The sequence below is a fragment of the Euprymna scolopes genome, chromosome 3 (assembly GCF_053919585.1).
Source record: "Euprymna scolopes isolate OS-2025 chromosome 3, ASM5391958v1, whole genome shotgun sequence".
NCBI lineage: Eukaryota > Metazoa > Mollusca > Cephalopoda > Sepiida > Sepiolidae > Euprymna > Euprymna scolopes.
Window position 1 is genome coordinate 133703004 of NC_136484.1, and position 17500 is coordinate 133720503.

At 29.6% G+C, this 17500-nt stretch overlaps 1 protein-coding gene across 2 annotated transcripts in view; it reads left to right on the forward strand.

The window, feature by feature from the left end:
* The window catches only part of LOC145259121 (nucleolar protein 4-like), a 1685616-nt gene that overhangs the window by 783358 nt on the left and 884758 nt on the right, over window positions 1-17500 (forward strand). For both annotated transcript variants that reach the window (XM_080116807.1, XM_080116798.1), the window contains exon 3: window positions 8447-8590. In XM_080116807.1, coding sequence (XP_079972933.1) covers window positions 8447-8590 — 144 coding nt within the window. The remainder of the gene's footprint in view (window positions 1-8446; window positions 8591-17500) is intronic.

Sequence of the window (17500 nt, forward strand, 5' to 3'; positions counted from 1 at the left end):
GTGTTTTTTATGACGGTTAAAAATTTCAAAAAACCCGTTCTAAAGCTATATAACATAGTGACTAATATTCTAGACATAATAAATCTGTATGTAGCATATGCTGTAACAAACTTACGGTACTTTAATCCAGAGGGGGATTTCTGCAATCACTATATATGTATATATATATATATATATATATTGATTTAATCCATATATTTGAGTTCAATCTTATAGTACGAAATTCAATTATTCTTCTGATTCTTGCCAACTTTTTGAGATCATGTCCAATTTCTTTTCTTAAGTTAATAGTTTTAAGTTTCTAATGAGTCGGGACAGAAGAATGCAAAGTTTCCATAATCATTAGACTGTTTCTGCGTTAGGAAACAGGTGTTTTAAAATTGTTTTGACGTGTTGAAAGGAAATAAATAGTAAAAAGAATAACATCTTGTATTTTGGGATATATCTGTCTTGTCATCCATTTGCATATGCTCTGTTAAATTTAACATATATCGAGCTTTATAATTAAAATTAGTAGTATAAATAAAGTGTGAAATATAATTTATAAAAAGCATATTTTCCCATGAGCATGAGTGTGTTTGTGTGAGAGTTTGATTGTGTGTGTTTGCCTTTCGCAGTTTTTCTCTCGTCGTTATCGAATACCATTGTAACGGTTGAACTTTGTTCATCGACTTCCTTGTGTCCCTTTAAAGGCGATGAATTTTAAAACTACGAAGTGCGAAAATTTCGTTGAAGGGGTGGATAAAAAGATCAAATCTTTACAGAAGAACAATGCCAAAACAAGAAAAGATTTAAAAACTGCCATGATGAATACCCTTCTATCTTAAGATATGTGATGTGTATAAATTACAGAACATACGTCTTTTTTTGGGGGGGGCATAACAATTGTGAAATCCTATATACGAACGTAAGTATATACAAGTGTTGCTCAAATAATGAGACAACGAATCAAACAGAACGAAACCAAATACAAATATTTATTTTAGAGTTGAGTCCGTACAAGCAGACAGCTTAGATTTCAAGAACGCTTGAAGTAGACACGCCGTGAACCTGATAATATAACAACACACAAACCAATTCTACAAACTAAATCGATTCAACAAAATATAAAATCAGAGATGCTACCGATCCGATTCCACGTTGCGTTAATGTGATGACCAACTCAACACGTTTCTGATAATGTTGCAGCATGATGTATAACCCCTTATCGGTCCACGAATGGTATTCACAAATGGAATAAATGCTGAACGTCACTTGGCACAACGTTATCAATAGACCTTGCTTAGTGATCGGCTTTCATTCGTGAAGTAGTGATATCTTAAGAACGGAGCTGGCACATCGGTCTAGGTTAAAGAATATTACAACTGTTGTCGGGCATTATAAACTAGCCAATTTACAATATAAGAATTTTTCTTGTTAGAATGTGCTTGACATTTCAATGTTTAAAAGATCTTTATACAAACTTTAACACACACAAAAACCACTTGACCACATTCAGTTATATACAGAAAAATACTAAAACAGTATTCAGCATCGATAGTTTTCAATAACATATTCTATAAAGCAAGTCAATTAAGAAAAGGAAATATGTAGTCAATTGTGGCGTCGTTAACACAAAGGATAACTATTTGTTATATTTATATACCGTCAAATTTCAAAAATATTGAATCAAAAATAAAATATTTTTTAAAAAATGCCCCCAAAATTCATTTTATTGGGAAGAATATCTAGTGAATAAGAATAATATACGGAGGAAAGCGCGGAAAGAAGAAAGAGGAATACTTATAGAAAATTCATAAACATTTCTACGAAGAAAAGACTGCGTGGATCTTGCAATACAATTATATGCAGTAATATGACCGGTGTTCGAGTGAGCTCCAATCTATTATCTTTTCTGTAAAATTTTTAATGCAAAAACTTATCTACTTCCAACAACTGCAAATAACTTTTCGTTTTTCCTTAGTTTTCCAAAGGCTAGGGGAAACTTACCGAAACACTATTATTTCCTGTGATCTCCTTATCCGTTTAAAATATTACGGAAGTCTTGCTTGCTAAGCAAATAAAAATGAGATCTTTCCAAGTTTAATATTTCCTAATATTTGTGGGGACTTCTTTAAGCGATAAAATACTATCTATTCTCTTGTATGGTTTTATAACTACAACAATTTGTATCTTCGAATAATGTTTGACTACGTATGTGGAGACTAATTAGTATTAAGATGATCAAACTATACGTCTCCCACATATATCTATTCTATGTTGAAGGATTATGACGATATATATTTTCTGATTATTAGAAAACAACGATTCATAGAAGCCAATATGAAATATCAAAAAACCTTATTAAGAACAATTCGAAAAGTCAGAACCAAATAGTGCAATTAGGATCACCTGAAATAACTCAAAATATCTGTAGAGCAATAGAACCTATCATAGTCATCGACTCGATTTTACGACTGATAATTTAATTTAAAAAATTGCTAAATTCTATCCGAACGTGCGGCGTCGTTGTTAAAAAATGCATTTTGTATCCGTAATATATATACTAACTTCAAAACAAAATCGTAACGAAGTAGCTACGACTACAAAGCAACCGCATGAAAAATTGCATACAAAATTAACCTCAAATCAAATGATAAAAATAGCGTATGGAAATGATGAAAAACATACATGTATACTAGAACCTCAATAAAATACCCAAAAAGTCAATACAATATAGGAAATAAAAATAATATATAATCTATGTTTATTTCACAAAATTTGAAATCTTGACATTAAAAAAAATACGAAGTTAAAGAAATGTATAATCAATCAACGGAATTTACCGTATTCTTCTGAGACGACATAGGCATCAGATACATAATGTACTTAAGATATGTTATACTCGATTTAAATTGAAATATATTAATGGAATATATTTAATTGCAATGAATTACTTTCAAAACAAAACAAGGTAGCTGGTCTAAATAACCATTTGGAGCATGACAATGCGAACGATATATTTTTATTTTTTGCAAGATTGTACAAAAGTTTTTAAAAATATCCCAAGAGTTCTCTGTAAACTATTTTACTCTACAAGAGAATTTTAACACACTTAATTTTATTAAGAAAAAGAAAACAGTGATTACAATGAATAGATGTTCTATTTACGGCTGAATCCAAATTAAATGAATAGTTTAAGGTTGATATGCCGTAAAATAAATCAAACGAAATTTATTCCGTTTTTTTTTTTTTGCAATGCAGTTATTTTTTCCTTTCATACCATTTCCACCTCAACTTTATCGCACCCTCCCTTTCTCCATGTTATCCTTGCTTCGTACACATACAACTATATCTCTTCATTCCCTTACATAGTCTATTAGTGGTGGGTCCTGTCCTCTCTGTCTCATCTTTTCAACTTAATTCGCCTCATTTTCTCTTTCTCTTATTTCTCTCTCTCTCCTTCTCTCTCTCTCTCTCTCTCTCTCTCTCTATCTATCTATCTATGTACCTGTCTGTCTGTCTGTCTGTCTCTCTCTCTCTCTCTCTCTTCGTATCTTTGTGTCTTTCTTTTTCTTATGATGCACGTTTCTTTACCCGCTTGTCATTCTGTCCTCTTTACTAGATATAATTGTTTCGTCTACTTTACTACGCTAAAAAGATATATTCGTCTACCTATGACGCGCACACACCTACGCACACCCTCCTTCTCTCTCTCTCTCTCTCTCTATCTATCTATCTCTCTCCTTCTCAGACAATGTTATACTGTCTTCTATCGCTATCTCTATACATCAATTTGTCTACATCTATCTTTTAGGAGTGTGTGTTGACCTCTTTCCACCTGACTCAATTACTCTCTCTCTCTCTCTCCTTCTCTCTCTCTCAATTTCACACACATATACGCACACACATATATCCCTGAAACACACGCTCTCTATCCTGTTGTCCTATATATTTTTTCTCTCATTCCCTTCCCCTCTGTATCAAGTTGTTTTCATGTTTCAATTGCCATATCCTATTATTTGTTACTCTCTTTCTCAATCCATATCTTTCTTCTCACTCTCCATCATACTCTCCTACTTTTTCCAGCTTCATCTTTTTTTCTTCTCAATATGTTGCCACTTCATTGTATGAGTGTACCGATAACACTTTGCGCTCTAATTGTCTTTTTGTTTCTTTAACTGTAATTGTATACATCTTCCCTTTTTTGTTTGTGTCTTCTTTTTCCTTGCCTATTCCCAGATTCGCCAGCCTGCCCCAGCTTCCCCCATGCGCATTGCTTTATTACAACTTAATGGACTTCACCGTCCAATGTCCAACTGAATTAACATCTCAACATTTTTTACCATTTTTTTTCAATGTTCGCTTTTTTTTATTTTATTATTTTTTTTTTACTTTCCTTCCTTCAAAACTTTTCCAGCTCGTCCTTCCTTTGTTGTCCTCTATGTTTATCGACCGGTTAAGATTATTTGGGCAGGGAGGAAGGGAGTTACATGGCGAGAATTGTAATGGCCAAACCTAAGTAGGGAACCAATGGAATTCTGTATATGTTTAGTAATTGGATCGGTTTTGTAAATGGTAGGAGAAGGGGTGGGAAAAGAAGAGAAAATAAGCAACAAAACCAACAATAATAATACAACGAATAACAATAATGAAAAATGGTTGAAATATTAAGGAAAATCCTTGAATGCAGAAACGACGTGAGCTACACGCGCAAGCCGGACATATAGAAACTGCTATAAATGTAAAACACAAAGGAACATGACCTAGAATCAGAAAATTTGAAACTGTAGGTTTTTAGGGTAACCCATTGAGACCCTGCCTTCCCAATTTTTTTTTTGTATATATGTCATCATAAACTGACCGCACACTATATAATTGAGAAGGGTAGAAAAAGCTGGAATAACCGAGGAGAGAAAGCACTAGCCAGACCTCTGCGTGATTAATGCAAAAAGGATTGGGACCTTGGGGAGGGGTATTGCCATTCGAATCCCAGTGAAGACCAATGGCCGCTGCTAACGAGAAATCAATGATAAGCGGATGTTGCAATAGCGCAAATTCATATGCAAAGATTATCGAAAGAGGTGGGAAGTACTTGGGAGACTTTTTGTCACTCAGACTCCAAAGAACACTACAAATTGTTCTCAATGAAAAATATTTGATAATGGCCTGAGTGAATACTCCTAGTGAGTAAATACTATTAATATTTAATCTAATAAGTTAACATGAACAGTACGTTGAACTGACTGATGCTGATGACACATATAATGATTGTTAAGGGGCTAAAAGGAGTGAAAGATGAAAGAGATGACAGTTCAGACCTCCACTGGAAGAGAAAGTTGATTACTAAATTAGTATTGCTCGAAATATCAGTAATAAATTAATTGTAAACCTTTCTGTCTAGAATTTTGTTTTTATTTTGCTCATTTCATTATTCGATTCTTAACTTTGTGGATCGCCAGTTGGAAATCTTTAGCGGCGCTATTTAAAAAAAAAATACAACAACAGCGACTTTTAATCCATGGATTTTCGATGGAGGCTCATCGCCTCCGGGGGAAATTCATAAGCGAAATATTACATATAATTTTGGTGTTCAGCGCATACATAAAATTATAATAAATATTTTTAAGGGACATAAAGAAGATACGGGTTGAAACAAAATTAGGATATGATATTTTTGGTATCCAAATAAAATAGTAATTCTTGAACAGAATGGAACGAGGCTATGCGGTTCCAGATTAGTTGAAGATGCCCCCATTAAAGATAAATTTCAATTCTGTTCGATGAAGCATCAATAGTAACGGGCAATAATCCTTTCAGAAAAGAGAAGTTTCCCATTTTCTGGTGGCGCAAGATCCGGGGGAAAATGTTCTCTTTTACAAGTTAAAATCTGCGGGTTAAGAATGAATATTGCAATAAGCTAAAATATGAATTCAAAACAGGTTAAATCCGTTATTTTCGATTAGATTTGGAATAAAGATGAAAACAGATATTAAAAGTAAGATGTTTTTGTTTTTGTTTTTTGTTTTTTTTACCGCCTAGGTATATTTTCGAGTTTCTAATAAAATGAAGAGAAAAAATGAAGAGTAAATGTGTAAATAAATGGGAAAGGAGAAAGAAAGATAGTCACAACGGGAGTTATTTTTTATATACAGTGCAGATTAGGGTGGTATAGTTTTCCGTACGACAGATAGTTTGCAGTGAAAGATAAATCGGTCAAAATGCGGTGGGGGAAGAAAGAGGGAGATTCAAAAAAAGAGTAAGTGAAAGCAGTGGTCAATGTCGATAAGGATTGACATGACTGTTAAAATTACAAAATAAAAGTTAAAATTACAAAATAAAAGTTAAAATTACAAAGTAAAAGTTAAAATTACAAAGTAAAAGTTAAAATTACAAAGTAAAAGTTAAAATTACAAAATAAAAGTTAAAATTACAAAGTAAAAGTTAAAATTACAAAGTAAAAGTTAAAATTACAAAATAAAAGTTAAAATTACAAAATAAAAGTTAAAATTACAAAATAAAAGTTAAAATTACAAAGTAAAAGTTAAAATTACAAAGTAAAAGTTAAAATTACAAAATAAAAGTTAAAATTTAAATCTTTAAAATTATTGACTCGATTAAAGGCAATAAAATAAAAAAACGAACTTTTTAATTTAATACTAAATATAATATATTATATGAGCCGGTTTATAGGAGTAAAATTATTAGCAATAAACGTGCATACTTAGATAACATACGAAGTACTATAAATATTTGAGAAAATTTTAAATAAATTACTGCTAAAGTAATAGGTAGGCCGAAAAATGTCATATGTATAGTCTATAAATTACGAAGCTAAAATATGGCCAATCTAAAGATCTAGAATAAAGACAATATTAGTTAAATTGCCTGAGACTGTCATATTAATAGATCATTAGTACTAATATGAATAAGTTTTTTTAAAGATAATTTTAGATAGAAGTCTTAAAGAAATATTTATCTTATCTTTGATGCTTATGTGATTTTCCCTATTAAATTCTAGCCGGTTAATATAAGGATTTAATTAGGAGCTCTTTGATCAATTTTGTAGGAGTGCAATTCTACAGCCGAAACGGGATTGTGGAACTGTACAGAAGATGAGTTGTGGTTGAGCAGATTAAGTTTCTATTTCCATTTAGATTGTGAAAAGTAGTTCTGAAGCATATTAATAAAATTGTGATTGAATCTGCAAATGATGAGTTAGAATAGTAAAATAAAAGAGGGGTCTAAATGGTGCTATATACAGATAAATATAAGTGTTTAAATAATATTCAATGTTTTTTTCTAAAAGTACTCCTCAAAAGCCAAGATTAAAATGTAAGTTTTGATATATGAAAGAGGAACGACTTAAAGAGAAATAATCGATTAAGCTGATTAAAAGATTTCTAATGTATATATTAGATTATATATCAGAGTATGTGGTAAGATTAGGTATGCTGAGTAACGATGCTAAGTAAATGATAATGTGTTGTGGGCATTATGCTTTAGTGTCTAACTAGTCTAAGTGGCTGGTGTTGCCCGGGTGTTTGGAGGTGTTTTGAGTAAAACAAAAGTGGTAGTAAGCAGGCAGGCTCGAACCCGTGCCGCGAAGGAGGAAATGAACGTGAAAAAAAAAAAAACGAATTTAATGAATTTAAATTCAAAATGGCGTAATGTAAACATATTATAATGTATGTACAGCTTCTCTTCTAATTTTCGGATTTTAATTGCCATTTCCTTTTGATGGATTGATTGTTGCCAATTTTTCTGATGAGTTAAGGGTAAACTATATTAACTAATTGATATGATAATTAAGTGGTTGCTTCTGTGCTACGAAACAGATACTGCCAAGAATTGTAAACGTTAAATGAATTAAAGGAATTAATTGTAAGATGGTCAACATCATGAACATCTTTAGAAATATGGACTTTTATCATTCATTCACTATATATATATATATATATATATATATATATATATATATATATAAATACATATATATATAGTTATGCATATTCATATATTTCGTAAGATGTATGCATATATATATATATATATATATATATATATATATATAATATGGAATGATGAAATAGTTATTAATAGATTTAACACAGAGGCAATGATATACGTAGGAATATAATCTATTGTCGCTATGTTCGGAGTCTTAAACAGCCCAGAGAAAGAAGCCAGCTTTACGCGATCAAGATAAACACCGTTTCAATAACAACAATTTACGTTCAAGATACATTTTATATTGATGCTTTTACACGTCTTCTCTATAAACAAGTCAATCTGAAAAGCGCCTTTCAAAAATACAAAATGCGTACACATAACACTGCAGTCGAATACCTTTTATTAGGCCTTGTTGCAAATGCTTGGACATTTAGGAGTATTTTCATATATTTTTTATAATAAAGATTTATGAATAGAAAATATTTATTCATGTGTCTCTCATTTAAAATTTCAGAATGAACCCAACTGCAGCGAAATTGAAAAGGGTTACAAGCGTGTGGCTATGGTGGAAGATTTTTTCGACATCATTCATGGAGTCCACGTGGAGATGGATGGACGCGGAGGTAAACATGCAGGCCAGAAGCGCACTTATAGAGCGGTGAGTATTGCATTATATATATATATATATATATATATATATATATATATATAAATTATTACAATGTTTTTAAATACCGACAGACACCAGTGTTTCATCCTTTCGTGAATCATCAGTGTAGGGTGACATGATTATTACCGGTCGGGAGATTCGAACCAAGCCACGAAGCCATCTCTAAACACCCAATCTCAACGGCGAGAAATGTAGAAATTTTAACATTTATTTTTTAAATGTCATAACATCTGACTATAGTGATCTAATAATTACAACATCATGATTTATACATGCGAACTTAGATGAACAACTTTCTATTTCAATGTTAAAGTGCCCAGTAATATGAATGATCTATACGTCTCTAAATCCAACATGTGATCTACTTTTCGTAACATATGTTATTCGGTGTGTCTTAAATAATATATGACTAATATTTTTGGACAGGGCAACGCCGGGCATATACAGCTAATATATATATATATATATATATATATATATATATATATATATGTGTGTGTATATATAAGCTCTATATACCCGGCGTTGCCATGTCGAAACATATTGCCGCGCGGCGGTTTTGCTCACATCGAATATTACGAAATTTGGATCACATATTGGATTAAAGGAAGCAGAAAACACATTCATCTTGATCAATGAAAACCAAACGCGGATTAACTCTCATAGCTTCAAGGTAAACGACTCTCATAGCTTAAATAAACTACTTTCCGTTTTTGCATATTAATAGTTGAAAATAAATATAAATTTAATTAAAAATAATTACATTTACTTTCAATAATATTTCAAAATAGAGCAATTAAAACGATTCTATTGTAACAAATAATAACTTGTAACTGATTAATTCAATGTAGATTTCTTTTGAATAAATAGTAAAGAAGTCATGCTGGAATGAATAGTATATACAAATCCGTTTTCCGTATGAAGATTAATTTTTGATAAAGTTTACCTTTTATACATTTTAATTAGATTGTGAAAAATCTAACAAATAGACAAGAATACGACTTTATTATAATGTATATATGTATATATATTAAAACGTATCTAAGCTACTTTCATATATAATTATGTTTGTCTGGGACTCCATAAATGCATGCATGTACAAAATTATTAAATGGCAATTGCTTTAACTCTAAAAATGTGCACGGCTTCCAGAAATCCGCTTTTTAGGTTGATATTTCACAAATTTTGTAAAAATCCTTTAAAAGATAAATATTAGTTTCCTGGGTTGATTTTATTGAATTACAATAACAACAGGAACCTTGTTTGTGCTGAAAATAGCATCGGTAGTGCGAGAAATTCATTTTGCTTTGAGTTATGTCGAATTAATTAATACGGACTTTAGGGGCTATTTTCGTAATGTTCCTATAAAAATTATTTTATTATTTTTTTGTTACAAATTACGATGTTTTATTTATATGAAAAAGCAAAAACAAACGCATTCTATTTACATTGAGCGAGACCACCACGGCCTGTAATTGTAAAACTAAAAGATCCTTTTAGTGATGTCGCGTGACGTTAGGCGGTGATATGTACCCAAATAAAAACATGGTCCATCGGTACAAAGAAAACCACCTATTTATTAAAGAAAAATTAAGTATGTTATAAATAAAGAGATATATAAAACACGCATGGGTACAGTAAACATAGTATACCAAAATGTAGAAGCCATCCGTTCACGAACGAACCAAGAATTATATGACATTCCATTACATTCAACGGCAAACGAAATCAAAGTCAAACCTGAGTACTCAATGCTTGCATTATTTTATTATATAATGTACACGAGGTCATATTCCGTCGTGTGACCAAAACAAGAAGCCCACCACATTTCTGAAATATAAAATATATCGGCAGAAATAACATAGGTTTAAGTAGAATTATAGTTTTACATATTCATAGAATTCAATTTCAGGAATCATGTAAATTTAAGTGTCCATCGTTGTTTTTCGTGGTAAGTATTAGTGATGGGACGATTTCAATATTTTTTTTGATACCGATACAATCACCGATTTTGTAATAAATTTAAGATTTTACAACAATTATAAATTTCAAAATATTTAACTGTAAATGTGCTATTTTTTTATCGATATATCGCAAGAACACATATTAAATATGCATATATTTTTTCTCAAACGTATAAATGCACATGGGAGAAAATCGGTCGATTTAAATTTTGCTATCAGTATAAAATCAATAAATATTTACGATTTTATCATTTTTATCAATTATAGGAGAAAATGTTATTTGTATGTTTTTAAAGGTATGTTAAAATAAATGTCATACATCCTTATATAGATTTTGCACCATATTTGGTAAAGTCATAATTGGTCTCTATATATTTGTGTTAATTACGATAAAAGGATCTAACAAATAACTATATAGAATTACATAACAATATAAAACTTTGTTATATAGTATTATTTTTGCGCACCTTTTTTAAAAGTATAAGTTTTTTTTATATATTCTTCATTAAATACGTTCAATAGCGATAAACAATTCTATATAATGAACATAACAATCTTATTTCAAAAAAGTTACAAAATATGATCAAGGAAAATAGTTACGTAATTGACATAATATTTGTGCTTAGTATTTTACTTGTTTTTACATAGAGAATATTTAAAACTGCCATAATTATAGATTTCAATAAGAGTAACCAGTCTTGATTTTACAATAGTTGGAATGAATGAATCCATTTTATTCATTTCGATGTGTATCTTAATAATTAATTACTGTAAAAAAAAAAAAATCTGAAATGGTCGAATAAAACAGGGTAACTCTGGAATAATGGATAAGCCTAAAGTTTTTTTTCTGTGCATTATTGTATTTACAGTTTTAACTTTGGCAAAAATGTGTTATCTCTACTGAATAATGATCTATATGTAAATGTTTTTCTTTCGGAAATTGGAGATAACATTCAAACCACGTATCTACATGTGAAATTCGTGTTTGGCAAGATTAGATTTTGGACTCGAGGCTCTAATATAGTCCCTGTCTGTCACACGGTCATCTGAATGACTAAAAATATATGCTATACATTAATATATTAATACGTATTCTATAATACTGATACATATCCTGTGAATAAGAATATATTCTCTGAATATTGATATATATATATATATATATATATATATTCGATGAATAGTGAGATATGTATATATATATATATATATATATATATATATATACGATGAATAGTGAGATATGTATATATATATATATACGATGAATAGTGAGATATGTATATATATATATATACGATGAATAGTGAGATATGTATATATATATATATATACGATGAATAGTGAGATATGTATATATATATATATTCGATGAATAGTGAGATATGTATATATATATATATATATATATATTCGATAAATAGTGAGATATATATATATATATATATATATATTCGATAAATAGTGAGATATGTATATATATATATATATTCGATGAATAGTGATATATATATATATATATATATTCGATTAATAGTAATATATATATATATATATATATACACACACACATATATATAGTCTATGAACAGTGATATATATATATTCTATGAATAGTGATATATATATATATATTCTATAAATAGTGATACATATATTTTACGAATAGTGATATATATATATATATATTCTATTAATAGTGATATATATATATTCTATTAATAGTGATATATATATATATTCTATTAATAGTGATATATATATATTCTATAAATAGTGATATATATATATTCTATTAATAGTGATATATATATTCTATTAATAGTGATATATATATATATTCTATTAATAGTGATATATATATATATTCTATAAATAGTGATATATATATTCTATTAATAGTGATATATATATATATATTCTATCAATAGTGATATATATATATTCTATCAATAGTGATATATATATATATACATATACAATTATCTTCTATGAAAAGTGATATAGTCATATATATATATATATATATATATATATATATATATATATATATATATATATATACACTTGTGCCCGATATTATTCATACCCCCCCCTGGAAAATTGAGTTTATTAGGTGTAACTTTGTAAGAATTTATTGTTTACGTCCATATTGATACATATTCTTAATAAACCTCTTTTTATCATTTTCGTCATTTTAAAATCTCGGGATACTTGTAATAAAAGAAATATACATCTATTTATAAAATCTGCAATGTTCAAAAATAATCATACCCCCTTATTTTTTCAGTATTAATCGAGTTTCTGACTGTTTGTTTCCTGTTAGATTCTTATTTTGAATGCTTTTATACAACCTTTGATTAATTTCATTTCGTTTTTTGCATTTTTCAGAAATTAAAATTATATCAACTGAAAACCAATAAAAGAATAAAAATTATTAGAATGGGGAAGAAAAAAGAGCTTAGTAATGATCTTAGGACTAAAATTGTGAATTCACATAAGGATGGTTTAGGTTACAAGTCAATTTCCAAGAAATTTGAGGTCCCTACAGCAACAGTACAGAGCATCATCAAAAAATTCCAGAGCCACCACACAACAAACAACTTGATTGGTAGAGGAAGGAAAAGGAAACTATCTGCTAGAGCCACCAAGAATATTGTAAGAAGTGTTAATGCAAATCCAACCACCACTACTTAGGACATTTTAGAAAATCTGGAGTCTTCTGGCATAAAAATATCAAGGCAAACATTGCAAAGGACTCTGCATGAAAATGGTCTGAAAGGAAGAAGACCAAGAAGGACTCCATTGCACACCGGAAACACCTTGCAGCACGTCTAAAGTTTGCTAGGACCCATGTGAATTCTCCAGAGTCCGTTTTCTCAAGTATTTTGTGGACTGACGAAAGAAAAATTGAATTGTTTGGCCATATGGATGCTTCTTATGTTTGGAGGAAGAAAGGAGAAGCTTACAACCCAAAGAACACCATACCCACGGTGAAACATGGTGGTGGTAGCCTAATTTTTGGGGGCTCCTTTTCGGCTAGTGGTCCAGGTAGTTTGGTCAAGATAGATGGAACCATGAAGAAGGAGCAATATTTGGAGATACTCCAGAAAAAACATTAGACAGGATGCGGAGAAGCTCCATTTAGGACAAAACTGGGTCCTTCAACAGGAAAATGATCCAAAACATACTGCCAAAATAGTCAAGAAATGGTTTGAGGATAATCAAATCAATGTTTTGGAATGGCCTAGCCAGAGTCCCGACCTGAACCCTATCGAAAACTTCTGGCACATATTGAAAACTGAGGTTAAAAAGCGGAAACCTAGAAATTTGAGGGATTTGGAGAACTACTGCATTGAAGAATGGTCAAAAATCAGTGTTGATGCTTGTAAAAACCTTGTTGATAAATATCCAAAACGGTTACAGGCAGTTATTTAGAATAAAGGGCATGCTATTGACTATTAGTAAGAGAGGTATGAATAATTTTGAACTAGTCCCATTATTGTTTTTCTTTGTATAATGTTTCAAACTTGCATAATTTATTTATTTGTTGAGTTTAAATTAAATGCTTATGCTTGATTAATTGTTTGAAATCCCTTTAATATTGTCTACCTTCTGGTTTGAGCAATATTCTTATAGAAATCTCAAAGATCCGAGGGGTATGAATAATATCGGGCACAAGTGTATATTCTATAGTCATATATATATATATATTCTATAGTCATATATATATATATATATATATATATATATATATATATATATATATACACAGGATGACCCTCAAAACGGCCCCCAACTCTAATTAGGCCCCGTTTCTTAGTGTTTTATTCGAAGGAAATGAAACTTTAGTCATAATTAGTTTATTATATTCAAAACATCACATCAAACACTAGGGTATTTGACCTTTTTTTCTCCGTTTTACAGCATTTAAAGACCCTGTGTTTTATCCTTTCGGGCGTTTTTTTTCGGGGGGGGTCGCCCCGTATATATTTATATATATATATATATATATTCTATAAATAGTGATATATATTCTATGAATATTGGTATATATATATATATATATATATATATATATATATATATATATTGACATATATATATTCTATGAATATGGACATATATGTATATTCTATGAATATTGAGATATATATATATATGTATATTCTATGAATATTGAGATGTATATATATATATGTATATTCTATGAATATTGAGATATATATATATATATTCTATGAATATTTAGATATGTATATATATATATATATATATATATATATATATTCTATGAATATTGAGATATCTATTCTATGAATATTGAGATATATATTCTATGAATATTGATATATATATATATATATATATATATGTATATATCTTATGAATATTGAGATATATATATATATATATATATATATATATATATTCTATGAATAGTGATACATATAGTCTAAAAATAGTGATATATACAGCTGTGTAAGGTTATAGACCATCTTTTAAATGACTTTTTGGCTCAGGTAGCAGAGTATTCGTCTCGAACACAAGTAACTTAAATTTGAAATGTCAGGCTTCAATGTATCTTACTAATGAGTTAAAAGTAGGCACAGTTTATATGTCAGACTTCCTGCCAATATTTCCAGAGTTTGTGTGGGCTGCGGTTTTGTTTGGTGTTTGAAATAATTATATATGCATATATATGTGGGTGTGCTTTAGTAATTCTGTTATAAATATCAATGGTATACTATATAATTGAGGCTTAATATACTTTAATATTACTTTTACGTCGAAATGTTATGATATACTATAATTTGCTAATATATACCAACAAAATATTGATGTCAAAATGAGTTTATATGTAACTCTGTGTATCTTGTCAAGCTACTTCAAATTTACAAAGAAATCTTGCTTTACGTTATTAAACCATTTTTCCTTTATAATGTATCAATATATTAGATTTTTAAAAAATATCATCTGGTAGTTTATAATAATGGCATAACACATTAATTATCTGATAGAAAGATGGCTTAATATTTTGTTTCTGAGTGTTATATATACTATCCGCAATGCTTCAATCAAATTCTCTAACCGGTTTTTTTTATAGATATTTTCTATAAGATTTTTTCATGAAGATTTTCAATTATTTGGATATTAATATATAGATATCCGCATGTGATCGTATTCCTGTCTTAAACAACAAGTTAAAGACTATAATGAAGCATAGCTAAAAAAACGTATATCTATTTAATTATAAAACTCTATAGAACTTGCTAGTTTGTTTGTATTTTGTCTTTGGCTATCGGGCGTTTCCATATTTTAAAAAAGGAATGACATGTGCATATATATTTGCGCATGGCGTGACCCAGAGGCAAAAGAATGAGGGTGGAAAGTTCTATTTTTTGTTTCGATTCTAATTAATGGCACCGGAGTCATATATGTATTTTTAGTTTTCATCGCACTACTATATATTAGGTTTGTTAGATTAATCGATATGCTATCGTCTTTATGGTAATAAAGACGTAATCTGCTGAATGAAAATATCATATTAAAGCGTATATTATGACTGGGCAACGCCAGGCAGCCTGCTAGTAGGGATATCAAATTGATAAAATAATAATTAATTTTAATTATAATGATAATTTTATTGTCAGATTATTTTTAGAAACTGTCGTGATTTAATGTATCCCATTTAATTTTTTTTTTCTGGTATTCATAACATTTTATCAGAAGAGACTTTTTGCATTTAATTATCTGTTGTTTTATGTAATTCTGCGTAAATATCTCATTTTAAAACACGATGATATTCTTGATAAATATAAGCAATTTTACTTTTCTCGAAATATTCTTACTGATTTGCTCACCCCATTAGTGCAAGCATTTCAATTAGACACTTATTCACTTATTCGGGTTGTTTTTCCTTGGACCACATTATACATCTGTAACATTCCCCTTTCCTGGTATCTGATGCTGCAAAGATCAAGCTTAGTGACCAAACAGGAGCCTATTTTTTATTTATTTATTTATTTATTTTTTTTTTGCGTGTGTGTGTTTTTCAAGCAGTTTCGATCGATCAAGCCGCGTGCGGTTCTCTCCTGAAATATCCACTCCAAGTTCATCAAATATTGAAGAGGTGTTTGATATACTCTTTACTCGGAAAATCGATCAGGAATCCCAGCCTTTCCTAAACCAATCGCTCTTAGGATATTCGCCACAATTTGCGCCGACGATGTGAGGAGAGGACAGAATTGAAGGAGTGTTATTGGGTTGCTAACGCACTTAATACATCATCCTGAGTATTTTCTTAGATATGAGACGATAATATTTGTATAATAGATCATATCGTTTGCAAGAACACAAAACACTCGATTGACATGAAACATTTAATTGCTTTTAATGGATTTACGTTATCTTTGTATGCGCACTTCCATACATATTTCCAGTTTATGAAGAAAAAATGATTCACAATAACCATAAGGGAACCCAGCTACATATATTTCTCTTGTGAAATAATATATCATTTCCTTTCTCTAAGATTTTTTAATACTTCAGTTTAAATCGGCTTAATATTTATTGTAAATACCGCAATAATTAATACTAATAAGTTCAATCAATAATTCTTTCCTTCTCTCTCGCCCTCTTCACACACACACACACACACACACACACATATATATATATATATATATATATATAATACTTTATAAGCGCTTAACTATATCAATAATACAAAAATCGATACATTAAAACATTCAAATATGCAAATCGTCTTCTAAAACAAAATATTCTAAAAAGCAAATATATATGCAGGTCTGTTGCAATTCCCTTTCTATCTAGTATTAGTCGTACATTTTAAATAAATGCTGAATATTTTATTTGCTTAATTTTAATTGTTTAGTTTATTAACTAGCTGTACAAAGTAACATATTCTTGA